Below are 27,999 nucleotides of genomic sequence, written 5' to 3' on the forward strand. Positions count from 1 at the left end.
CACTCACCGAATAGTAAGAAAATTCTGGTGTTACCTGTTGTTCCAGGTTGGGAGTATAAAATAGATTAGAATTCCCAGGGATAATTTGACTACATTTGTTGGGTAGCAGAGAAAGCCTCTTCAAGTTAAGACAATGATTCAGCAGTGATTGGTTATTGTCAATCAAACAAGAGCTTTGCAGAACATTTACAGGATGGACGTCACACTACTGCTGTGCTGATTTCTCTGGCCACTCACTCCCACTCATGGGCATAGTAGGCTTAGCTTCAAAGTAAGTGATCATTTTCTTTTGTAAAGATTGTTGAGTTGTAGTAGTACCATGCTTAGTCGAAGGATGTGACTGCTTTGTCGATTTTTTCTTATTAAGTGGAAAGGGGCAGGATGGCTGTTTAGAAGCACAAGTAGCCAACCTTCCCAAAGCGGATTTGGTGGGGTTAAGTTTCCCCATTGTATCACTCCTCTGTCCCTGGTTAATTTGTCTGTTCCACACTCCCGCCGTTCCTTTCTTATTACCCAACAAGGGAGAAAAAAGCGAATAAGGTGTAAGAAAAGCAGGGGGAGGGAATAGGGAAAGAGTGATTCCTGTAATTAAAATAGTCAATGTGCAGCCGTGGCAGCATAGGCAGGAGCACCCTCTGTGAACCCCAGGAGGACAATGAAGTCAAGGTAAAGTCACGATGGGCAAGATACCCTAACAAAAAGGCTCATGCCAACCGCAACAGTTCAACAACCGTAGCTCCCCAATGTAATGCACTAAGCACAGTCAGTACAATAATTGGTGTATGCAACACAGAGGTATTAGGTACAAGAGCTCAAAGGCATAGCCTGCAGTTGCGCTTGTGCCAATGTAAGTGTAGCCGGGACCAGGAGGGCATAGGTAGCACTCAACGAGTGGGTTAAAATTCCGTCCTCTCACAGGGGACAGAGCGGGAGCCAGACAGGGTGTGGTTTGCACTCACCGCCCCCTCACCGCTAAAATGCCGGTACTCACCCCTAGAGCCTCCGGCACACGCTGGTTACATTGTCTCCCTCGCTGCAGGATAGTTAAGTGGGCTCCAGCTGCCGTTCACCATGCTGCCTGTCACCGCTTCACACTGGCAGAGTCCTCTAGGAACGGAGGCAGCAGGAGAGCATAGACCACCAAGCTGGCAAGCGGACAACAGAGGCGTGGTGAGGTTAGAGGAAAGGACCCACAAAGACATACTAAAACGTGTCAAGCCACACTGCTTACAGGAAAGGGTTAACGAGCAAACGAGCAGCCGCTTCCGACACGTTTTTCCGATACAGGTCAAGGTATTGCTCTTTATGAAATGCAAGTGAGGTAGTATGAAAAGAACACCTGCAACACAGGGCCAGTGGTCAGTGGGATCTCAGACCGCAGCAGGCTGGTCACACCACAGTGCGCCATTACGGACAGTTTGAAAGTGCATTCAGACAAGGCCTTCAATAAGAGCAGGTTTGTTTGTTTGTTTATCATTTTTAAAGCGCTCCACACCCGACGATATCTAGGCGCATTACAAGAATATGCAGTTTCTTAGTTACAATACAAAGGTTTACAGGTTATAATACAATATAGTACAATAAAATACATGGCTGGAGCAGTTGTTGGCCGTTAATAAGCAGTACTATACGGGGATACAGACGTGGTACAGGAGTTATTATCTAGTAGGAGGCATTAACATGGTGGGAGTTCTTTCGTAGAGAGCCAGAGTTTAAGGTTCTTCCTAAATTTGTAAAAGGATTGTTTAGTTCTTAAGGTGGTGGGCAAGGAGTTCCAGAGTTGGCCCGCCTTGACGTGAAAGCTACTGCCACCTGCTTTTATCAGTTTAAACCTGGGGACTCTAAGGCAGCCTAGATTGGTGGTTCTAGTGTGTCAAGAAGGGAGGTTCTTTTCGGTAAGGTGACGGAAGAACCATTTACTTGGGCAGCAACAACTGTGTTTTCACATATGATTTCTTCTGTAAAGTACTTGAATTACAATGTAATTAAACCAGCTTCATTTGTTTAGCAACGATTTATTGATATTGAGGAGGGTTTTGTTGCGTGACACAGAGGTGTAGTTTGGGGGTGACATGTGCGAGTCAGGGGGGTGCATTTTAGTGTTTTGACCTGGGCTCCAAGTTGGCTAGAAACTGCCCAGCTCGGATGACATGATGCCTTCCCTGTGAGATAAGGGATCACTGAACCCACTTTTACATTCTCTCATAAACTGGGGTTGAAACCCTGGCTAGAGTAATGTTTTTATATAAACTTGGGGTGACAAGTTCTTCCGGATCATTCCATTCCTGCTCAACTGTTACCTACACTCGTCTTAATACCGGAATCCTCTTGCCCCCATACCTTCGACCAGTACTGAAAACACAATCAGAATGACCTTCCCTCTGCCAGCTTCCTTTTCCTGTTCCGGGTCTATTCCTTAGTGACATGCCACTGTACGACTGCTGCCTAGCAACGATGTCAAATGCTTGGTCGCTTCCTCTCAGTCCACCTGCAAGCTTTCTTGACCCACCTCCTGCTTGCAAGTTGGCAACCGTAGCTGGGTGCTTCTTCCCAAATATGCTCTCCAGTCTAGGCTTCTGCAACCCACGTGGCTTCCGTGTGCTGCCATCACAATGGGCATCAGAGAGCACCCCTTCAATTCCCCTATTGTGGAAACAGTATCCTGGTAAGCATGCCGAGATGCTATAGCAGTAAACCGCGCCGGGCGGGGGGCTTTACGGGGACAGGTAGTGCCCGGTCTCCTGTTAAAGCCCCCACCCCGTCAGGGTTTATTGTTAAATTAAACCTTGGCGAAGAATCTAACTTTGTTAACATAAAAAACAGGTGACACTGTTTTGGCTAATGCTTGTAAGGTACTAAGCAGCAGTTGGAGACCCCTGTTTAGGGTGTGCCAACTACATGAATGAGCTACGCCTTTACATTATTTTTTTGTATTTTGCAAAGGGACCAGAATCAATATGTGAATACACCAAAAAACCAGGAAACACCCAACAATGAGACGTCGTTTTCTGTTACTGTCATAAAAATAAACCTCTGAAAATGCCGTATTCTATTACAGCTTTCAAAGAAATGGAGTGCCGAATATTTCCATTGGTTCCTGGTATATTCTGTATAAAAGAGAGGTATCCGGTGAGTAAGCATCATCGCTCCCTCAAGATTCCATCTGTGACAAAGGCACGACTTCTGGAACCAGCCGGCAGGATGGAGACAGCCAGCAAACTTGACCTGGTGGAGTCTCCTCCAGTAAGATTTTGTGTTTAACTTTCTTTACCTTATTCTGTTGTCTATAATATAAAATGCATGCCCTCCATTTCTAATGCTCTTATACAGAATGTCAAAGCATGAGGCGCCATCGAGGTTGGAGGTGATGGGTGGGTTAGCAGTGGGGGACAGAGGGTGTTTCACCGCATAACATGGACATTTCCTCTGCAAGTCACCAGGTATGACTGACCAACAGCACCGTCTAGCACAGGGTTCTGCAACCTGTGGCTCTCCAGATATTTGGACCACGATTCCCATGATCCCTCGCCATTGACTACTTTGGCTTGGGCTGATGGGAGTTGCAATCCAAAACATCTGGAGGGCCAAAGGCTGTAGTCTCCTGGTCTAGTCCTATGCTGCTCTTATCCACCAACAGTCACTATATCTGTAAATTCACAAGTTGCAATTACACCTTCAGCTGCTGATGTCATTCCCTGTATTGTTTTCAAATGTGGCTCAGAATACAGATACAGATCTAGATACCTTGTGTTTCGGATCTGAAATGCCTTTGAAACACATTACATTGTTTGCAAAGAAACTAATAATACTGTAAAAAATGAATTTAAAAAACGAATAAAATAATGTTTCATTATTAGAGTTTGCAATATATGTGTGGTATTTTCAGCTGGTCTAAAAATGTATTGTAATTTGACTGTCGCTCTATTGCATTTGAAGGGATCTTGGTGTCTTTGCGTTGCCTCTGGGCGGCAGGTCTCCCCGCTCCATGCTTCTAACACTGCCTCTCCTCTCCCCCTGCAGGTTTACTCCATATCCCCCAAGGGCTGGACCCCTGAGAAGCGGAAAAAGCTGGTGGTTGTCTCTGTGGTGGTGGTCATCCTGTCTCTGCTTGCGGTGGCAGCAATCCTGATTGGAGTCAAAATGTCCCAGGATCACACAGAGAAAGTGAGTACCCCTGGGTATTTCCAGCCAGAATGACAGATCCTAAGAACAGGCATGGATGTCAGTAAGGGGAGTATCCAGCATGCCAGGACTGGGGTGGGAGGGGGGTATAAACCATTAAAAAAGCAGTTTATTCAGGGGAGAGGGTAGGGAAGATATGGCTCACCCAATGAGTGGCAACAGAAGAAGGCAAGACCGAACCAGCCATGTCCTTGGATACCCGCTTCCCACTTCAACGATACCACTAGAGGCTACCTGGCATAAATGTCACTACATCTGGGGTCTGGGACCCCGCTACATCCAACTCTCTCTCCCTAAATACCTTGCAGCTATATCCCTTCGGTCCTCTAGCTCCAACTCTCTGCAGCTCAGACGTTTTTTTTCCAAGCCAAGCAGAGAGTGGGGGGGTAGATCTATCTATTCGGCAGATGCCTCCCTCTGGAATGTCCTCCATGCCCCTCTCAGACTTGAGCCAGACCTCTATAAGTTCCAGAAGCTTCTCAAGACCCTGCTCTTCTCTACTTCCTTCCCTCTCGTGCTGCCTTTCTAGTGCCCCCTCTGCCGCTGCGACTGATGGCCTGGTCCCCTCCCTATGAGTCTTGCAGGGCACCAGGCCCTCCTTGATCAGTCATTACCAGACACACAACCCCCCTCCCACCCAAATCAGCACTGCCCTTCCGGCCCCCTTCCCTGACTAGCCTTGTGGGTTGGGCATCCCTCCCGAGTCTGGTCCACCCCGTCACACTTAGCCGGTGGTCTGCCCCGGTAGCCCCTGGCACTTGGCCCCCTAGGCTGTCCCCAGCACTTGCCTAGCCCCTGGGCCCTTTCTTCCTTCTCCCCCTCCCTTAATTTTTGCCCCACCCGAACTGTCACTTACCACGTCACCCCCCCTGCACTTCCTGTTACTGCACTTGAACGAACCGAATGTCACAAGGCCTAATAGGACTGTTAGTGTTGTGTATCTCGACTGCCCCCCCCCCACCCCTTTGTCTTGTAGCGCCTGGAAAAACCTGTTTGCTGTATAGTGCACCTTATAAATATTTAAAAATTAAAAAATAGGAACATTCTAAAGTTCACCAAAGCAAGAAACGCAGGCAAACCACCACCCATTTTCTGGTTATGCTAAGAAAACACAGTACGGTATCAAAAGACGTAACATAATTCATTCACAACAAGATACTGACAAACTGTAAACATATGACTGGTTCAGTATGAAATTTAAGAAAAACTATTTTTTAAAGAGCAATATACTACTGCTTTAATTGAACCCGACATGTTTCTTCCCCATATTCCACAACAAAAAGTCGTTCTTTCAGGGGAAATTCTTCAGGGGAATAATTGCAGGGTAGCTATGTCACTGTGGTTCTTGTTTCACGGTTCACGGTCATACTGGCTGCCTGCAGATGTCAGTACTTCCGAAGTGTTGACACCAGCAGGCAGTCAGTGTAACTGTGCAGCACTTTGACATCTGTCTGAGGCATGGCTGGGGCTAGTTAGGGTGGGCCCTAGCAGGTCCCCAGCTCGGGAGCCCTTTCTGGAGACTCCCGGGGCTTGGCCCTGGCTAGTCCCAGCCCACTTACAGCCCTGGGTAAGGGCCAATGGCAGGGTTGCCAGATTGGGCTATTTCCCGCACAACTGGTCTACTCAAAGGTGCGGGAAATTACGGGAGCGTGCGGGTTGGGGGATTCTGGGCTGCTCAGCATGACAGTGCTTATGAAATCAAATATTTGCATTATCCACTGGTGGGAGTGTAATGTAAAGCATTGGTACTTGGTAACACCAGTTAATTTTCATTTTGAAGTGTGGACCTTTAGTTGAAAGGGTCACGAAAAGAGCCACATTTAGAATCATGCCTGCTTGCACGAGCAAACACTGCCCATGAGTCACGGCCTGCCTGAGGCGCACACGCAGGGAGGTTGGGGGCTGTGCAGCCAGCACCTTAACGACATGCAAACACACTTCTTGCGTTGCCAGTAAAGCCTTTCTTATGCGTGATGGCCAGGACATTTCCAACTGAAAGACCCCAAACAGCACCAGCTACCTTCATATCTATGCACACTTTCAAATCAGTTAAAGAGAGCAACAGAATTAAGCCCCTTTTTAACGATGTGTTTATACTCATGATGTCTACTAGCTTGACATGCAAAAAAGGTTGCTTTATGTCCATAGTCAAATGTTCTAATGCAGGAGGTTTGTGAATCTCCATACCTAACTTAGTTTATGATACAACTTCCTTCCGTGTGTCTCTCAAAGTAGTGAAACTACCATTGTTTTAAAAAGGAGATGTTTCAGGCTTGCATTATTTTGCATTCTGGGACTTATAGTCTTCCTTTCAGGATGTCAAAAATAAACCTACACTGATACTCTTTCAGCTTAACATGTTTCTATAAGGTTTACATGTTGTTGGGTTGCTGTCATTTGTGTCATTTGCAAGTACATTTTATAAGGCAGTATTATTTTAGGCCTTGAAATCTAAACCTCAAATATTTCTACCAGGTAAAGTTTGGTAGGTGCCTGGTGAAGTGCTTGAATTGCAGAGTGGGTTAAAATCCGTCATTCACTTTTCGTCAAAGTGTGAATCCCAGGCAAATAAGCGAATCTCCCTCTTGCATAACTGCACACGTTAGAGTCCTTATAAATTCACACTATATGAACAAAACATCCCATAACAGTGGGGCAGATTTAATAATTTTAGGGACAATATGTTGTACTGTTCTTCTCCTGTCAGTGGCCGCCAGTGCCGCCCCCTAGAATTGCATTATTGTTGCATTGCCCCCCCCCTCAGTCCCACACCACTTCATGTGACATGCAGATACATAGTCTCACCGAACATTCAGTGCACCGGAGATGTGTGTACAGCAAGTAACAGCAGCAGAACCAATCCTCATGTCCTCCTCTGCTGCCAGTCACAGAAGTTGCTTGGGCATCCAGAGCACTGCCCCAAATGTGAATGGGTGAAACCCTGCTGTATGCCCTGTTAGGCTATGTTATTGAATATTGTACTGCGTGCCTTGTGCCACTGTCAAGGTTTCTAGGAGCTTCGGGCACTGCAAGAGGTAGGGTAGAGAACTCATTTACTAGCAGTGGGAAGCAGGGCAAGATTGCTTTGTTGCAATGCTGATGTGTGCAGATCTGAAAAGAGATGGCTCTCTGTAGGGAGCTCGTTTTAGATATTTTGTGAGCTGTCTGTAGCAGTGCTTAATGTGTGTTCCAGGTTGCTAAGGTAATTGTGCGGTTGTCTGTGACGTCTTCCAGAGCAGTCCTTATGTGGAGTGCAGAGAGCTGTCTTGATGTATCTGTAGTGGGTGAATGTGGTGTTTAGGGAAATGCAGTGCTCCTCCTGGTGGTGTACATTCCACTGTGCAATATGGGCTGTTTTGGTGGCGGAGTTGTGTTTCGAGATATGTTGTTGGTTAGGGAGGGAAGGATAATGGTAGTGACGTGGTTATTGTTACCATGGTTTAGGGCAATCAGTGCCAAACTTGATTGCATGGACACCCCATGCAAGCGCAGGAATTTGGGGCTTTCAAAGTGCACTTTAGACAGCAACCATTAGACCACCAGAGTAGCACTCGCCTCTTTTCTCCCCTTCACAACTGCATGTATCACAACATAGCCACACATTATTAAAGCAATGAAGTCCAACGAGAAGTTTGAGAACCAAAGTTTATGTGCCAAACATTAACAAACACAATCAAAGACATATGGGGGAGAGGGGAGTGTCCATGAGCAGTATGATGTGCGGGGAAGGGTCTTAAGTGGGTATGGGTCTCACTTCTCCATACCGTCTGTGAACAACGGGAAGCTCTTTTATTATGCGATTTCCTCACCTGCGTATCTGGCGGTTCATCTGAACACACTGCATACAATCACTGATCATCACTGATTGCATGCAGCGGTCCTGCGGAGCCATCCACACACAGGCACAGAGTTGAAGAGAGCACATAATAAGAGCTTCCCATACAGAGATCTCTTACAAACATGTCAACCTGCCCCGTTTCATTCGGGAGATACTAATCCTGTCCTGGATTTAACTTTGCATTCTGGGACTTGTAGTACTGGGTGTCTGCATTATAAATCTAGGACTACAGGTCCCACAATGCAAATTTAAAACCAAGACTGGACTTGAATCTCCTGAATGGAGCATGTTGGCATGTATGCTCTTATATTATGATTCCCTCACTTCCGTCTATGGACGCCTTGATAGAACACACTGCATGCAATCAGTGATGTCCTCTCGCAGTGACATCTTTGTTTCAGTTGCCTTTGGACCTGATTTGCACATTTAGGCTCATAGAGAAGTATATGGTCAGGCTACTTTTGGGCTATTTCCTAACTCCTTTTGGTTTATAGATGGGTTTCCTTTTCTGGCAAGACTTTCCAATACACACATGCGCAGACATGTGGTCTGCTTTGCTACACTAGCTTTCTACGCAAGAAAGGGCGGGAAGTTATGCTTGCATAAAACAGACACATAGCATCCAAGTCTTTCGTCCTGACAATCCTGGCCACGCTCACCTTCCTTTCGAGTTGGTTGGCTCATAGCAAGCAATATGGCTTTCTACCAATTCCCCATGCCTCAAATGAGTGTTAGCTGTCCCAGCTCTTCCCCCGCATAATGCCCACTATCTTTCTTTATACCAGAAGTCTGAAACCTGTGGCTCTTTAGATGTTTTGGACTACAACTCTCATGATACCTCACCACTGACTATTATGGCTAGGGCTAAGTGGAGTTGTAGTCCAAAACATCTGGAGAGCCAAAGGTTGCAGACACCTGCTACCTTCAGCCGTACACTCAGCTTACTCTGACCCAGAAGTGCCTTACAACCCACAAAATCCCATATTCCGACTCAAGTTTCAGGTCCTTTGTCCATATAGCACCACGCCACTCGTACGTCCTCACATGACAAGAGACCGCCACCTCACCTATATGCGGCACCGCCCTCCTAGACCAACGAAGATACTACACAACATTCTAAAAACGGATTCACGCTTCTGGTTAAGATGACCCCGGAATTTAAGAAAACACAAATACATTCACAAAATATGTATTCTAGAAAACTTGAAATCAATTATTCAACTTCCTCTTATGGGCATTTGTATTGCGCCTTTCACCATTGGTATGGTCTCAACGCACTGTAGGTTGAATACCCTCTACCTCTAAGTTGAAAGCATTCTTGTAACCCTTCCTGTATTCTGCGCCCTGATACCCCCGGGTCTGACGCGCACAATAAATAAATAAACAAACAAACCAACCCTCGGGGACCAGAGTCCAGGTAAGTGGAGACAGTCAGAGAAGTAAACAGTGCGTGTGTGCACTCTGTAAATGTGCACGTAGACCGCATTTCTCGTGGAGGATAGCTGCATTCTAATGCTGGAAGTAGTGTGCAGGGTATGTGAGGCAGGTATTATGTGTAGGATGTGTGCAGCTAGACCGAATTTGTCATGGTGGTAGCTGCATTCTAGTGCGGGCGTTGTTGTGCCTTGTGTAGGAGGCATGTGGGATTATGTGTGCAGCTTCCTCATTTTTTTTCATGAGAAAATGCGTGCGTACATTTAACATTCATCTTCAAGTTCACGGAGTTTCTTTTCATTTCAGATTTTTCAGTTGTCTTTTAAAAACCCAGACGGCTCTGACTCCCAGCAGACAGCCACAGTCAACAAGCAGGAGAGCGTGGCGACGTTTTACGTGACCGGGAAAAACTTCTCGTCCACGATCCTGTACGACTACACCAACGTAAGTCCTGGAGCTCGCCTGCTTTGCAGGACTGTGAAAATTATGAAGAGATGAACTGTGTTGCGCACAGCTCTAAATTACATGGAGTTCAGTTATGATGGTGGACTCGGCTTGATTTCCCAATGACACATATTTTATGTCAAAATGCAGAGCGTGGCAACCCGTCTAATCTCCGACTTCAGAGGGAAACTCTGCATTTCCAGGCTCTGAGCGTGGAGTCTCCAAGAGTCAGGAAGTGCCAGCACGTTCCCCACACCTTCATGTGATTGGCTATAAACATACTGCTAGTGGCCAATCACATGGAGGTGTGTGGGCATATACATAGCTTTGCGAGCAAATCCCGTCCCTGTTCTGGCATCACACTGTGGTGTTGGCCTTTTTTTGAACCGTGTGGGTGGAGCAAGTGTGAGGGGACTTGAGTGGGCGGGGCGTCCGGCTGACGTGAATTCCGGGGTTTTCTTTTCTAAATGTAGGCAGGTCTGGAGCATGGAATAATGGTGTCTTCAAGGAACGTCTGCCCTATATTATATGTCTCAATAGAAGCATCCAAACTCCAAAATGTTAATACATTTTTTTGTACGTAAACTCATAATTGGTCAATCTTCACTCGTATTACTTCTATTTAGAAAGTTACCAAGTGGTATGATAGGTTATTTATAACGCGCTTAATACCCAGAGGTTTCTAAGCGCGGACCCGGGGATCGAACCTGTGATGGTACGTGTCGTTTTGCTTCCAAGGCAAGCACGTTGCCCCTGGGCTATCCTCCCGAGACGTGTATTTATAAATAGAGAGCTTCCCTAGAGAACACACACAGTAAAGTTACTAGTAAGTGGATGGGAAGGTGGGACTAGAGCTAAAACATAAAGTAGTTTACTGCTGTGATACACGTATAAGACTACCAGAGTATAAGTAATAGCAAATACATTCAATATAAGTCAAGCCGCTGGCCAAATGGATTGCAAAGCGATGCACTCATCTTGACCTCAACCAATTAGAAATGCAATCAGTGTCAGGGTTTATTCATTATTCCAGGTGGGAGCCAATTACTGTGACTTCACTAAACTTTCACCGCTGAAGCGATCGCTTTCATTTTCCTTTTAGAATTTGGTTGATTCTCAATCGGATAAAAGGGATGAGGATTTGGTAAATTTGAAAGCGTATGGAAGTGGATCTGCTTGATGTTCAGGCCAGTCCGAGCATGATTCCAGTACAAACTCGGTCACTTGTTTAGAAAATATGTTGGTTCAAATCCATATTCAATCTACCACAGTCTAATGCAGATGTTGCCTTCCAGCTCCAATGGTGCTGCGCGGTATAGATCAATCCAGCAACGTCACAGCATCCAACAATAACGATACACCACTGGTAATTGTTGGATGGGCTCACCTCAAACATTGTCATTGGGATATCTTTCACTTCGCAAATTCGAATCCCGCTTAGTGGGGATTGATTTTTCTGGTATCAATTAATTGATTACCATTACATTGGGTAATACTAGCACCTAGTATTACAGTGCTTAGAAGTGGGAGGAATCCGGCATGAAGCACTGCATAAGACATATATTTCCCTTTAAGCCTATTTTTTCGGGGTAGAAATCGGAGGCAAAACAAACAATATTTTAAAGCTCTTTCAGGAAGTGTGGTGTATTGTCCCTCCCTTGGGAAAATGGACATAAAGCAAAGTGATTAACAGTCGCAAAGTGAACGCTGGTGTTTTGTAAAACAGGGGGGAAGGTTTTCAGACCTTCTCATCCATCAGTCCCTCCACATTCTCTGGGGTCTTCACTCTATCTCTCCCTTAATGTGCTCGCAGCAGTAAAGCAATGTTCAGCATCACCCACCCCCAGTAACTCCCTTCAGCCTTTATCATGAGGTGTTGAGAGGGAGATACTAGTCATTTCACTCTGACATTAGAACACATGTTCACCCCACCAGCAGCTCTGTAGTTGTATGACAAGAAGCCTAGTTACTGTCCTGTCGCCCCTGGAAACAGATCCCGCCCCCCCTTTACCTCCATGAGAGATGTCTTGAAGGGAAGCAGAGGGATCTTACTAATCACATTGTTGCCTTTGCACAGAGCCTGATCTGCACCAGGGTGGATTCCAAGGTCTGCTACATTACCAAGATGGACAAGAGCAAGATCCCCAGCCTGGATTCCATCAGCAGTAGCCTCCAGAACCTGCAGGTGAGAGCTGCCTCTGCACAACAGGGATACCGGCAATCCCCTCTGGATGGGGAAATCGGCCAGGAAGTCAGGCAACCTCTGTGCAAGTACCTACCCATGTCTTCGCTGTACACACTGAGGCGAGGGGCATCTTTCTGCTTCTGTCGACACTTAGGTTGGCCACATGTGCTTGGCCAACAGGAGGAGGCTTCACACATCAACCCCCCCACTCTCCTTGATCCCCTCAAAGGGTTTCTACTTCTCCATTTATTGGGTGCCAAAGGAGGGTTAACATGATGTCACTGTATGTGTCCAATATGTTTGCCGTTGTCAACAACCCATCCGTCCAATTAAACTCAGAAATGTCCAAATGCAACAGTTTAAATAATACAGACACTCTGAACATGTTTCATTTCGTACACAGGGTGCTGGTGTCAAATGAATAATCATATCGATTGAATACATATTGTTTTCATGTCCATGCTTAAGACTAGCTTTGGGTAATAATATTTCTGTTTCCTGCACTGCTCATGGTGGATCTCTGCCCTAAAGGTAATGATATATTATGGCATTTGTAACGCCCCTATACACACGTGTTTCAAGGCGCGACGAGGCAAGGGAGGGGGAACAGAGAGAGGACAGAGACAACGATCTTACTAGGCCAGGTGACATTGTGATCGCGCAAGTGCAGGGGAAGGGGGAGGGGAAAAAGTGCCAGGAGAAAGGAGAGGGGGCAGTGCTGTACATGGGATCAAAACAATAATAAGACGTGTGGCCAGCAGGTGGCAGGTGCAAGGGTACGTGCAGAGAGCAGGTGTCGAAAAGTGCAGGTAGGGGGACTGTAGGGTTACAGATACAGACCCAAGTGCAAGGGTTGCCGGGAGGCAGTGAGGGTGTGCAACTGGGCGGGCAAGCACTTGGGCCCGTAATCAGAGAGTAGCCAGGTGACCAGTGCAGTATCAGACAGGAAATCAGCAGGGGAGAGGAAGAGAGAAGGCAGAAGAAAAGAGGAAGGTCTTGAGGTGCTTCCGGAACTGGAGATGGTTCTCCTCAAGTTTCAAAGAGGCAGAGAGGCTGTTCCAGAGGGAGGCCCAGCCGAAGAAAGAGCTCTACCACCAGCTTGTTGCTTGGAGAAGCGACTGACCCTGAGGGAGTTGGAGGAGCGATGAGCTCAAGTAGGAAGGTATTTACAAAGAGAGAGTTGGAGGTATTGAGGACCCAGGACCCAGATGGCCTTGTGGACAATGGAGAGGGTCTTGAACTTAATCTTTGCAGCCACTAGGAGCCAATGCAGAGATTTCAGTGATGGAGAGATACGCTCTCTGGGCTTGAGGCCGAGGAAAAGTCTTGCAGTCCTGTTCTGGATGAGTTGCAAAGGGCATAGAGTAGAAGCAGGCAGGTTTAGAAAGAGGCTGTTGCAGTAGTCCAGCTTAGAGAGAACCAGAGATTTAGAGACTGTGAGCTTCTGGTGAAAGGAGGGGAAAGGAAGAATATCTCTGAGGAGGTTCAGTTGGTAGTTTGACTTCTTAGAGACATCAGAGATGTGAGGAGAAAAGGAGACTGTGGAGTCAAAGATGACCTCAAGGTTCTTAGCCTCACAGGTGGGAGCAGGAAGAGGACCAAGGGAGGCCGGCCAGAGAGTGACAGAAAGGCGGCACACCACTTCTGGATAGCAGACAGACAGTCAGAGATGAGAGAAGGGGAAGAGGTGGCAGAGGGGAGCCTGAAAACGAGCCAAGTGTCATGTGCATAGCACTGACAGATGGAGCAGAGTGTGGCAAGGTTAGACCCCTGGGGAAAACCTCAGGTAAAGAGTGACATAGAGGAAAGGAAGGATCCAAGTTGGATCAGGGAGGGTCAACCAGAGAGTAACGAGGTCAGCCAGGCCAGGGCCTGATCGGTGATACCCAGGTTATCACGGAGACGATTGAGCAGGATGACATGGTTGACCGCGTCAAAGGCAGCAGAGAGATCGAGGAATACGAGGACATACATGAGATTAGAATAAAGGTTAGAGAGCAGGTCTTCACGGATGTTCAGGAGAGCAGTTTCCATGCTTCTGGCTGCTCTGAAGCCAGACTGATGGTCATGGAGGCAACCAACAGATTCAGTGTGAATATTAAGCTGGGAGATGGCCAGCTTTTCCAGGAGTTTGCCCAGGAAAGGAGTGATGGATGTCGGGTGATAGTCAGCCGAGCAGGAAGGGTCGGCCGAAGGTTTCTTGAGAAGAGGGTACACAAGAGAGTGCTTCAGGGGGGGAGGGAAGGCTCCAGTGGCGAATGAGTGGTTGCAGAAGTCGGCCAGGGCAGGAGCTAGGGTGTCAATGTGGTCCTTGATGGTTTTGGAAGAACAGCGAAGAACCTGTTTTGACAAGGCTTTCATAGATTGGACCTGTCTAGAAACCTCATCAGGGAAGAACAGAGGAAAGGAAGAAATCCACTCCAGAAAGATCAAGGCTAGAGCCCTCTGGAATGGTTGGATCTGGGCGCGGAGAGGATCTTGTAGCCATCCGAGAGGAGAGTGTCAAAGCTTGTGACAGAGCTGGCCGTGAACCATGTTTCAGTGAGACCGAGGACATCGATATCAAGTTCTTCCAGGAGGCGGCAGATGTCAGAGGAGTGTTTGACAGCTGAGCGAGTGTCGAGAGTGGCATAGTGGAGAAGGTTGCCAACCTTGAAAGACTTCCAGGAGGGGTACAAATCATAGGTACGCCCTGCGGAGGTGTAGAAGGAGCCCAAGGAGGGGCAGAAGAGGAAGGAGGAGAGGGCAAGGTTGCCAAGGAGGAGGCAGAGGGGGAGGCAAGGAAGCCGAAGAGGGGAGAGAAGGGACAGCAAGATAAGAAAGAAAATTGATAAGGCGTGGGAAGCATCCATCAAAGAGGAGAAGGTTGGCCTGAGGGCCTTGGACTAAGACATAGCCATTCAGATAAACATTAATGATGACCTTAGAGGAGTGGAAGGGGACCAGCAGGGCCTCCCACCGGGTGCCACCATTAATGGGAGAAGAAGAGAAAGGATAGAGCACAGAGACCATATGAAGAGTCCATAGATCTGGCGACAGAACGACAAAGAGGATGTCGGTGAGGGTTTGTCTGGAGGAAGCACTGGTTTAGGTGTCAGTGATAGGGAGGACTGGGCTGGAGACCAGGATATCCTTTTTGAACATCTTCCTACCAGACTTAGTGAGGAGAGCAGGACAGTCGATAGAAAAGCAGTTTGAAAAGATAGGAGAAACAGAGAGCACCATAGAGTAGGTGGGGGAAGAGGAAAGAGGAAGATGGATGGAGAGGAAAGGTGGGGGGAGACACTAGGGGAGGACACAAGGAGGGGTGCAAGCAGACGAGACAGAAAGGGACAAGACAATAGTGGACAATTGACTTAGTAGACAAGAACTCAGATGGAAGAGCAGGCAGAAAACAAGGCAGTCGGGTAAGCAAATCAGGTTACCAGGACAACAGGAACAGAGCAATCATTAAAAAAGAACCTAGAGGAGGGTGGAGCACAGCACAACACAGAACAATATACAAAAGAACAAAGCAGTAGACAAATGTAAACCTAGAAGGAAAAATGCAGCAGGACACAAAGCAATACAATGCAAAACAGGGCAGTCAATGAGGAAGAGCAAAGGGGGGTGCATGGTTGCAGGAGGCTGGGGAAGGGGGGCGCGAGGCACACACAATAGGGAGATCCGAGGGACCACTCGGTCAGGGACGCGTGATGGGAGCGAACCGCAGACACACGCTGCGGCCTGAGATTAAAACTATCAAATGCACAACCTACAATGCAGCAAGGAGCCATTCTGTGTGTGCCAAGAGACCTTACTTAGCCTGTATTTGGGGAGTACATCAACAGCAGGGATATGGAGGATTAAAGACAGTATAGGGGGCAGCCATTGAAATGGTTTAAAATGTGCATCTCACAAAGGAATGTTTTTCAAACGGAAAGATATTTACGCTGTAGGAAATGCTATATATTGTCCCGATGATACATAAATTCAAGCCCCCCCACCCCCCTCCCACCACGGACATAGGCTTCTTGCAAGAGAAGAGGAAAGAAAGTGTCAGTGAAAGAGCCCTCCTTGCTAAAGAGGTCCGAATGTGGGGTGGGGGAGAGGATCAGGGGTAATGCTGATACATCAGTGCTCATGGAGAGGGCCGTGAGTGCATGGCAGGCATCCCCGAGGAAGGGAGGGAGGCAAAGGCAGAGGCCTGACAACATGCAAGGCTGGGGCTTGCCATCTGCAACTCTCCAGATGTTCTGGACTACGACTCTCATGACCCCTCACCATTGACTGGGCAGGCAAGGGGCGATGGGGGGTGCAGCCAAAACATCTGGAGAGCAAAAGGTTGCATGAATTTGACAAGTGCAGGCATTCCCTCATATTTTAAATTACAGGTCAGAGTTACCCTTATAACAAAGGCTCCTTTTCTCCCCAAAATATCCCTGGTATATTGGACTGCCTGCATCATTGTTAGGGCATACGCTTGTGTTTTTTTCATAGTCTGTCTTGACTCTAACATTAGTTTGCACTGGTACATGGTCTGTCTGTGGAGACAGACACACCCTTCGCCCATGCAGACTGGCATGGATGCTGCTTTCCGCTTGCCCATGAAACTAGAGTGAGGCATTGCACTGCCCAATGCCGCTTCTTGATGTGCCAAATGAACACCTGGGAGGTGCATCAGAGAAAGGTAGATGGCTTGGAGGGAGGGCACTAACCAACGGCATTGCATCACGTTCTGAGCCAACTTCCAGGCTTCCACAAACCTCCCTTTTGTAGTTGTGGCTCTTAGGTAGTGCTGAAAGTCCTGCCTGTAAGCCAAAACTAATGATGGAAAAAGGAGGTAGGCGGGTGGTGAGATGTGGGGAGCGACACACAGACTGTGGGTGTTTGGTTCTTTACCGACCCATTGATCACCCTGGTGACGCGAGTCCCTATGGGAATACTCACCTGTTATAGACATAAGTACATCAGTGCTGCAGGTGTAATAAAAATATCTTAACCAAGTGTGCCTTCAGCCACTTGATTTATAAGCAATGTGTGTGCCCTCACATCCGAAGTCCTATTAAAAACAAGCATTGACAAAGCAAACAGTTTTGGCTTGTGTATAGATGTTAGCATACATGCCAACATTCCGAGGCACGTGGGAGGGAGATTTCGTCCGAGAAATCAGGAGATATACATTTCCACATATGAATGCGTTGGGGCTAGAATTATTTTAGGTGGAAGAACGTGAAAAATAGCAAAATTTTTCACTGAAAAGCCGGAAGTCTCCCGCCTAAATCGGGAGGGTTGGCATGTATGTATTAGATGGGCACTTGCCAGGCACTTGCTATCATATCCCCACATACTCACACTATTTGTCATCTGCTGCCGTCTTATGGGCAGGAAGTGCCCTAATGGCAGTGCCTGGCAAATGCCTATCACCTGCCTACACAAAAGCCCAAACTGTTGGTTTTGCCAATGCTTGTTCCACTCGCCTTCTCCTGGCTCCTACAGCGGTTGCTCTCTACTGTGTCTTTGGCTCCTTCTCTGCAAGGCCTCCAAAGAAAGGTGGCTTTTTCAACTGCCCATCTGTTTTTATGACTGCTGTTTTATTTTTTCTAGAATGAAGCTCGTTTGTGCTCTGAGCTTGTTGCATTTGGGCCACAAAGAGCTTTATTTTAAAAGAAATACTCCTGGGTACATGGCTTGGGTGTGGGTTGTCATATAGGCCGCTGTAGTGGGCTATATTGGCTATTAGAGACATAGGACATGTAATTAAATCTGAGTGAAATGGCTGTTATTGCCCACTGGAGTAGGCTACCGGGCAGGTATAGAGTGAAAATGGGCCTCATTCTGGATTGGAAGTAGTCATGGCGCTATTTGCACCATGACTGCCTCCAATAACGTGTCTGACACCGGTATGGTTCAATGGGGACTTACTGGTGTAGTCCGACCTTTGCGGGACCGGTAAGTCCCCATTGAAAAATCCATTCCCCATTCCCATTTGAGCCCCCATATAGCTCAATGGGAATGTGAAGGCGCTAATAACAGTACCGCAAATTGCGGTACAGTTATTAGCTCTAAAGTCCCTTAATGAGTCCCGTCCATACCGCCTGGTCAGACCAGGCGTTACAGGAGGGACCCACAAAGGGAACTCGTAGTAGGGCGGTAAGGGATTACCAGCACTGGTCTCCTTACCGGTGCCCGGTATCCCTTACTGCCCTACTCGTAATCAGGCCCAATGGCTTTTTATTATTTCCGACTTTAAAAATATTTCTATAGAAAGATCGCACTGAGACCGCTCAGCGCAGTCTTTCTAAAGAGATCTGCCATGCCCGTGCTGCACACAGTGCGCGCATGGGCTGACAAGCACGTCCAGGCCTGGTGGTAGCCATGGGTGACGCAGGGAAGTGGTGTGTATGTTTGTGTGTGGATGGGCGTGCCAGTGTATGTTTCTTTTGGTGCTTGTGACAGGAGTGGGGGGCATGTACTGAAGTGAGCAGTGGGGAGCTGGATAGGTGGGGAAAAGAGTTTGGGGGTGAAAAAAGGGAAATTACAGAATATTAAGGGTCGCACCAAAATCCACCAGAAAAAACTGTCTTTTTTGTGCGTGACCATCAATATTTGAGAATTTCACATAGAACCACAGGGAAATATTGCATCTGGCTGGGGAATCCTCACACAGGCTCACTGATAAGAGCACATGCCAGATGCAGTCATCTTTCCCCCAGGCTCTGGTCTACTAAGTTCAGAGAAGAGTGGGAGTGGTGCATGGCAGCCGGGGATTGGTGGCATGAGATATAAGCCCTCCTCTCATGAGGAATGAGTGGGACATGAGACGAATAGGTTGATGCCAGCAGAGACAAAGCATGCAATGCCACCTGGCGGAAAAGGAGGTGGCAGACGGAAGGTGGAGGTTTGTTGTAGGGAGACCAAGTGTAAAAATGTTCTTAGGCTGAAGGATGAGTTTGGAGTGAGGTGGTTAACGGTGGCAAAACAGTGCAGGTAAAGAAGGAGTGTGTGGTGGAGTGGGTTGGGAACTAGGAAAGAATTGAGTTGGAAAATGGTGACAGGAGAGACAGGCAAACACTTCCTTCTATGATTAAAATAGACATTCAGTCAGATCTTAAATCATATTTCAAAAGCACTGGGAAGAAGACTGAAGGAGTTTTACAAACTACTACTTTGCCAAGTAAAGACGGAACTGGGAAGAGGTGGCCCAGAGGAGGCATGAAGAATACACAGTGGACACAAAGAAAGGACTATGACACTTCACTGGGGAACACCCAGCTGTACGACAAACATGGAGAAAGGACTCAGTGAGAGGCTATGCAGGCGAGGCTGGCATGAAGCCTGTCAGACCCGGGAAGTTCAAACCTGCAAACAAGTAGGTATGCAAGCAAAGCAAACCTAAAGTTGGGAGGATGTCAAAAGCAGGTTGCAGGAGTCTTTCACAGGCAGACAGACAGAGGGCCTGACTGGAAGCTGGGAACCGACTGATGGTGGAGTGATCTTGAGGATGTGGACTGAACAGTCCGTTAACAGCACCGATACGGGCTGGCTGGAAATCACGCAGAGCCACAGCACATCAGCAGGGAGAGGAAAGGAGAAAGGTGAGTGTTCAGCGGGAATGCAGTAACCTAACACCCCAGGAAGAACTGGCGACGTGCCCCAGCCAAAGAAGCAGCAACCAGAGTCACAGGAGACCGGGTGGGGTGATGTGCAGAAGGCATCGAGAGTAATCTGCCTCGTCTCATTATTAGTGTCAAAGGTACCAAATGGGAAAAAGGCAGCAGGAGTAATCTCCCTCATCTCATTAGTTGTGTCAAGAGTATCGAATGGGTACAAAACCTCAGGAGTAATTTCCCTCTTCTCAAGAGTTGTGATAAAAGTATCAAGTGTTCAGATTACATCAAGAGTAATCTCCGGCTTTTCAGTAGTTGTGTTAAGAGTATCAAATGGAAAGAAAGCCTCAGGCGTAATCTCCCTTGTTTCAAGGCTTGTAATTAAAGTACCAAGTGTGACGATTACATCAAAAGTGATCTCCCTCATCTCAGTTGTTCTGTCAAAGAGACTAAAAGAGAAGAGTACATAGGAAGTAGTCTTCCTCAACACAATATTCCAAAAACTGACATTGAGGCCAGAGCGTGCCACACGAACTGTCTACTTTGTCATAGTGTTACGGGAAGATAAAGAACGTCAAGCAATAACTGTGTATTGGAAAAGGAAAGAGTGTATGATGTTTAAGCAAGCCCTTAGAGAAGCCTGGGAAGAATTGCAAATGTTGATAAAAACAGTTTCAGGAAGTTAACAAAAGAGAGCCAAAGGCGGAGCTAGCTGAACCAGGAGAAGGGAGTCATTCTCCTGGTTTTCCACATAATTGTTGAACCAGAAACTAAAGCAAAACAGTGCCAAACAGCAGCCTGTAGGCTGACCAAGTTGACCAAGAGAAGATTTTAATTTTCTGAACTTTAACTATTTGTGTGCTGAACTGGAACAACTATAAGAAACCAGCCAGAGACAGCAGTGGCTGAACTGTTAGAACCAGGAGAAGGAGGGAGTCATTCTCCTGGTATTGACTACAAGTGCAGAAGTTGAACTATTATCACAGACAAATAGAAAACTGCCCATAGGACTGATCCCATTGAATCAGGAAAAGGGAGTCATTCTCCTGGAGCGATTTATTTTAATGTCTATTGTTGAGTGGTAGGCCTAGAGAAGGATAACTTGGACAGAGGACGGACAATTTTGGTTTGACAACCACCCCGACGACGAGGACACAAGTCATTCTTTATTTAGGTAGGGACAACCCTTTAGAGATAGGGAAAGATAGGTATTTTCATAATTTTTTAAATAAAGATTTACAATGAAAATGCCACCCCTTTGTCCGACTCCTTACTCCAGCATGCCACACTTGATGCCTAGCAAAAGCAGTAATCAGTATTTTCACAAAGACAGAACGTCCTAGGTCTTCTGTGTCTACCATATGCTCTCACTGACACGCCTCTATCTGTGCATTCAGTCCACTTCTAGTATCAGCCCAACGTCGCAGGTGAACAGCACCTACACTGCGCAGAAGGACGCCGTGGTGGATCGCTCGGTTTTGGGAACCAGTGTCAACGTGCTCTGCAGCAGCGTCCCCATCTATTGGATACAGGAAACTACAGCAGGTAATTATCATCTTGCTATCTTTATAGATGGGAATCAAGGACCGTTGTTGAATTGTAATAAGTAGATCGCCGTAACATTTCAATCATTAGCTTGATTAGGTCCGTAAGATGAAAAAAGTCAACTGGGAGCCCGCTGATGAAAGAATGCACAGTTAGGTTTTTCTCTTAGCTCAACACAGAGTTATCACAGAATCGTCAGAAAAGCATTGGGTCAACAAAAATGACCAATTTCTACTTTTAAAGAATATTTCACCACAGTAGCTAAAGGGATGGATTTTCTAAAATGACGCTTCAGATGATAGTCAATCTATGGACAGAGATCCAGCCGAGGGCCGATTTATTTCTGCATCCCAACGTTTGGCTGATGAGTTAGCACTTTGAAATGGCAAGAAATTCAACTCTGCACCCTGATTTTCTGGCTGCCAATGAGCTTGAAAATGTTACAAACTCGTAAACCGTAGTGAACATCTAGAAAAGGCTGTCTGATAGCTTCTGTGTCTACTACAAACGTTAATAAAACAAATCTAGCAGGTACCAAGTGCTATAACTCTTGGATCAATGGACAACGCTAAGCCACAGTACAGGTTCCCGTCTCCTTATTGGATATAACATGGAGCCAACGGGGCGGAGTTCTGGGATAGGTGTAACTGGGCCAGCTCCCCTTAGAATCATGCTTCTCCACAGTTCTACCCTCTCTCACCTAAATGGCTAACTTCTCAGCGGCATGCAATCACCCGCAGTCTCTGGGGCTTTCAGTGACCCGCACATCTTCCTAGGTAATTTGTAGAGATTTATTTTCCCTTGGGTTTGACCGGTCACAATGTTGTGGTGGTCTGTCTGGATTTATAGGATAATACCCGGCATGTGGTATTGGGTATCGAGCATTAGACTCCTGGGCCTGGTGTTGGACCATGTATGAACAGGCTCCTTTCATCCCCTATTGGCAGCGCGAGCTGGGATCAGCCGATTATTCTTCCAAGACCTCAGCCACAAACTCACCCCTCCACGACTGAATAATTCCACTCAGGGAAGAGGATTCCATTCCTTTCCTCAGCCTCCCCTCTTTCATCCTCATCCCCTTCTCTCCTGTCTCCTTCCTTTTTCATGTTCCTCCTCACCTCTACTTGGTCACCTTTTCGGCATCCCGGCTGTTCCACCACACAACTCGTTCCTTAACTCCCCACCTCTCCCTTCTTTCCACTTCCTTGGATATCTTTATTAATTCTCTAGCCTCCACTCCTCGTTTCTCTTTCTTAACCTCCTCCTACTTTGCCTTCTCCTCTCTCTCGTCTTCTCCAAACCTTGATCTATCTTTTACCTCATTCTATCCTCTTCTTTTCCCCACCACACTCTGTTCTTTTGCCTCCTACAATCTTGTCTAACCCTCCTTCACCTCTTCCCTTTCTCCAGCACATCCACTTTCCTCTCTTCTACTGTTACCTCTGTTCTTTTTTCTCCCTCCTGTTCTAATCTCTCCACAACCACTTCTCCCACCTCTGTTCCTCTCCATTTCATTTCCTTCCCACTTATCTTTCCCACCATCACTCTTCTGCCTCCCTTCTGTGCTCTTCTTTCGTCCTCCGCCACTCTTCACTACCTTTGCTCTTCTCTCTCCCTCTCCCACCTCCACACCGCTCGCTCTCTTCCTTTCATTCTTGCCATATGGCCACAAGCACAACTGGACCTCACTATACGCACTCCTAACTCGCACACTTCTCGAAATCCTGCTCTCCTTATGCAAGGTTGGCCTTGGAATGACTAATAGTTTAATTGTGTACAGGTGTGAGGATCATGCAAGTATAACTATGGTTTTGCTACTATTAAGATGGATTGCACATTCAATGGATGCTAACACTCAGTTAGCAGCCAGTGCTGCAGCTCCGCTACCCAATGTTATTTTAATTCTTGTTGCCGTCTTGGATTCAATCTCTGGGTGGCTGATGTTTCTGAGGGTTGTGATGAGTGGGGTCTTCTCTCTTTTATAACCAAGTAAGGTTTCTGGCACGTCCGGGTCAGCATGGGTGGGGCCGTGCAAGGTCCATGTACTGCTCGGCGACACCACGCACAGGATGTTGTCTTTCATTGAACCAAGCAACCTTATCTATATTATGAGGTCAACGAGGCCTGCTTTGGTGGATCCCCAGACCATGTGGTCCTTTGCGCTAAATCTGCTCTGTACTCCACGAAGTGACTTCTTCCGATACTTCCAGGGAGTGTTAAGGCCAACAGCTCTAGAACCATGTACGGAAGCTTCATACCAATGTAACAGTGCCTCTCTGAGCTTGCAATGAATGGTGCCTCTTTGAGCTTGCAATGAATGGTGCCTCTCTGAGCTTGCAATGAATGGTGCCTCTCTGAGGTTGCAATGAATGGTGCCTCTCTGAACTTGCAATGAATGGTGACTCTATGAGCGTGCAATTAAGGTGCCTCCCTGAGCTTGCAATGAATGATGCCTCTCTGAGCGTGCAATGAATGGTGCCTCTGTGAGCTTGCAATGAATGGTGCCTGCCTGAGCTTGCAATGAATGGTGCTTCCCTGAGCTTGCAATGAATGGTGCCTCTCTGAGCGTGCAATGAATGATGCCTCTTTGAGCGTGCAATGCATTTTGTCTCCCTGAGCTTGCAATGAATGGTGCCTCTGTGAGCTTGCAATGAATGGTGCCTCCCTGAGTTTGCAATGAATGGTGTATTACTCAAGCTGGATCCCCTGTGACATTCCCTAGTATTTGAAGTTGATTTGTAACTGAAAATGAAGGTGCAAGTTTAACATCTTTTCCTCATCTCACATGTTCCATTAAACCTGCTACGCAAAATCATGATCATCTTTACTGAGGAGAGACTTTGCCACTGGGTGATGAAAACTCCAGTTGAATGCAATACCTAAGTGGTCTTTGGTCGAGCTCAAAGCTGTACCAATGAGGCATTCAGTGTATTTGTGGGTTCCTGCAAGCCCGATCAATTTATCACCACTGGGCACGCCCTCCAATAACTCCATAGAAAAGCTGAACCATTCCTTAAAATATGTTGCCCACCCCACAAATACATCCATATGCGGGCCAGGTATCGTAACCTACCATTGTTAGGAAGTGAATTACCTACTTCAGACAGTCCCAAGTATTTCAGGCATTAGACCACATTGTCTTTGGAATTCCTCAAAAACATGCTCTGTCATTCTCTGGCATTCCTACATTCTTGAGGAATTCTTTTCCACCTAACATCAGGATTTTACTTACCGATTTACAGCTAAGAAAACATCTTTTACCAAACTTTGTAACTTTATTTGAGTAAAAATCATCTGCGATGTAAACGTTCCCAGGGTGATGGGTGCCTGCTGATAGCAAGCCATTCCTCACTTCGTAACACGTCAACATCCAGGAAGCTTCTAAAGAAACTAAGTTAAACTGACGAGCCAAAAGAAACTATAAACTGACAAGCCAAACAGAAACAAAATGACGAAGGAACAGGAGAGCCAAAAGAAACAAACCTGACAGCCAAAAAGAAACAAAATGACGAGCCAAAAAGGAACAGGAGAGCCAAAAGAAACAAACCTGACAAGCCAAAAAGAAACAAAATGATGAGCCAAAAAGGAACAGGAGAGCCAAAAGAAACAATAAAATGACCAGCCACAAAGAAACAAATTGATGAGCCAAAAAGGAACAGGACAGCCAAAAGAAACAATAAAGTGACAAGCTAAAAAGAAACAAAATGACGAGCCAAAAAGGAACAGGAGAGCCAAAAGGAATAATAAACTGACAAGCCAAAAAGAAACAAAATGATGAGCCAAAAAGGAACAGGAGAGCCAAAAGAAACAATAAAATGACCAGCCACAAAGAAACAAAATGATGAGCCAAAATGGAACAGGAGTGCCAAAAGAAACAATAAACTGACAAGCTAAAAAGAAACAAAATGACAAGCCAAAAAGGAACAGGAGAGCCAAAAGAAACAAACTTGACAAGCCAAAAAGAAACAAAATGTCGAGCCAAAAAGGAACAGAAGAACCAAAAGAAACAATACAATGACAAGCCAAAAAGAAAAAAATGACGAGCCAAAAAGGAACAGGAGCGCCAAAAGAAACAATAAACTGACAAGCCAAAAAGAAACAATAAACTGGCGAGCCAAAAAGAAACAAAAAGCCAGAGTTTATACAAAAACATGGTATCCATTCAAAGGCCTATCCACCTGCCATAAAGACAGCTAGAAAACATGCATGATCATGTTAGATAGGCAGTATAGGGAGAGAGAACTTGCCTGAAGCACTCACAACTGTCAAATTCCTTTTATGTAGAGGCTTCTTAGTATGGAATCTCATTCAGTGTAATGATGTCATAGCAAGGGGTTTCCCAGGGATAGGAAATATGGAGCACTGCCACTATATCTATGTAGATGATTCTCTGGTTTTTGTTGCTATTGTTTAACTCTATATATTTATTCTATTTCTTTGCAGCGTCCAGAGCTCTCTATCGGTACTGCTACTACTACGACTGCTACCTTGTGTACATTGGGGGTCAACCTTACCTATACTGCAGATACATTTGCTACTATTACAACATATAGGGTTGGCTGCCTATTCATAAGAAGACATTGGATACTCCGGTGAAGGTTTCTAGTGTTTCCTGAATAAAAGCAATAGATCTAACAATCGAAAGATGGTTTATGTGAACACTGGTGTTGAGGACTCTTTCCTTTTCCCTAGAGGTGGCCCAGCTGCAGCACTCACTGTGGCTTCAATGCTGACCCAATTTATGCGCAATATCCGATCGTTTAATGCACTACCCGTAAATATGCTTGAGAAATGTAAATATTAGCATTGAAATAGCAGTATGGTTGCCTTTCAATATGGGACATATTTTTTTACTTTGAAATATTAATAAACAAATGTTAAGATGAATACATCTGTATATATTCCAAGCCCAATCTGTATAACCTATGAAAGAGATATCACCAAAGTAAGGGAGACTTCTGAGACTTGCCCGGATTTGGGAAAGTGTATCTTATGAATGGAGAAAAACCACCAGAAGGCACAGAGCTATGACAGATCTGAACACAGTCACCTTGGGTACACCAAAAGAGGGATGGCAGGCCTCCCAAAATCCACTTGACCACTCACAGGATAAAGTACATGTTCTTGCTGGCGGTCACAATGACATTCTCGTATGTTTGAAATGTTTTACAAACTTTGCAGTAATTGTCATATAAACGAGTCATTGCAAATGGCTGATCTTTGAGTGGCAGCAGTGCGCCAAATAAGAAGTGGGCTTATGGTGACATGCACCGTTTTTACAGAAAGTGAAAATTGTGTCATCCATCACCATGGGTCGAGTGCATTTCTCTTAGGTCAAGTAGGTAAACTAAGTCACTGAACCAGCAGGTTGTAATATGATGATTACAATGTGTGCAGGTGCAAAACATGATTAGCTAACTACACTGTGCATAAGTGCACAGCTTTCTGAGGCAGGATGGGCTAATAGCTTATAGAAGCGTGCATTGAGTGCTTACAACCTAACAGTGTAGCGCTTATATGCTAACCAACACAGGCCTGCATGAAATGTTCACTATGGGTTCATTGCTTAATTCTGCGAGGCCTTCATGGGCAGTCAGTGTGCTGACTTTAGAGCTTACTGAAACACTCTGCTTCTTTCGCAAGCTGCTCCGCCATCCATGCTAAACAGGTACATGTTTGCACGAGACAGTACGAACTGACTGGAGCACGCTGATAAGACGCATTCCAGCTAAACACTTCCCAGGCACAGCTGGGCTCTGAGATGTGAGGAGGGTCAGAGGCTTGCAGGCAGATATTTATCAGTACTTTTCCATCCTAGACCTGTTTTGCCCTGAAAGAATGTTCTGGAAGTCTGCATCACTATGACTGACAGTCTTACCTGATAAAAGGTTACACACACATTGATAGTCAGTGACTCTCCAGTGGGTTTAGACCGAGCACGTGCTTACGCCCTGGGTTTTTTGACAGCCGCTAGAAGCCGTTCCAGTTTGCCACGTTTCACTTGTGGTCTGAGTACTCGAAGGAAAGCGCAAGGCCAGTCCAGTGCCTGAGAGGGAAGGAGGCCAGTCCATTAGCGGACAAGGTACTAGGTTTGGCATTCCACAGGAACGTAAGACTGTGCTCTAAATATCTGTAACTTACTAGTTGCACTTCTCCACTTATGCCAAATTGTTGTATTATCAATGTATTGTTAAATAAATGCTAAGCTTATATGCTTGAATTATTGTCTCTCTAGCATGAGTTTATGGCTGCAGCATGAAAGTTGAACTTGTAGCGGTTTGGTTTGTGTGTGCATTTGCTTTGGGCTGGTTCCAAAAAACTTCAGCGCACACCATTACGGAACGCAGGTTTTGTAGGATTTTGAAGAATTCACAAGTCCTGGTCTGGTGCAAACATGGACATAAGGGAATGTGTTCTGCAGTGATTGGGATTCAAAGGTTCTCACTTCCTCCCATTGCAGAGATAATGCCTTTGAATAGGAAAAATCCAGCTTTGTATTAATTCCTCTAATATTCAAATCAGTGAGATTTTGATCTCTAGTTTCTCGAAGGAAGGGATGCTCACTTACAGCTAATCTATAAGTATCTAAATTGCCACGTGCCTCCAAACCAGATGATGTTTCCTAGAAAGCCAAAGTGCCAGTGGTAGCAGAAGTGACATCACACAGCTGATGACATCCCTGGAAATAATGAAAGAAAAGAAAAGAAAGGGTGTAGGCATAAACTACTCAATTAATTAAGTAATTACTGTAAAAATGTAATAAGTTCAAAAATACTTCTGTA

The 27,999-nt window shown here is 46.2% G+C and overlaps 1 protein-coding gene across 1 annotated transcript; it reads left to right on the plus strand.

Moving 5' to 3' along the window:
• The first annotated feature begins 3,064 nt into the window (after positions 1-3,064).
• LOC138504279 (surfactant protein C-like) lies at positions 3,065-26,104 on the plus strand. The gene is made up of 6 exons (XM_069624667.1): positions 3,065-3,243; positions 4,021-4,164; positions 9,761-9,898; positions 11,976-12,083; positions 21,070-21,217; positions 25,661-26,104. Exons 1-6 carry the CDS (start codon positions 3,070-3,072, stop codon positions 25,768-25,770), a joined length of 822 nt encoding a protein of 273 aa, XP_069480768.1. The 5' UTR covers positions 3,065-3,069; the 3' UTR covers positions 25,771-26,104.
• Positions 26,105-27,999: the final 1,895 nt, after the last annotated feature.

The sequence above is a fragment of the Ambystoma mexicanum genome, chromosome 11 (assembly GCF_040938575.1).
Source record: "Ambystoma mexicanum isolate Mex_15411 chromosome 11, UKY_AmexF1_1, whole genome shotgun sequence".
In the NCBI taxonomy this organism is placed as follows: Eukaryota; Metazoa; Chordata; class Amphibia; order Caudata; family Ambystomatidae; genus Ambystoma; species Ambystoma mexicanum.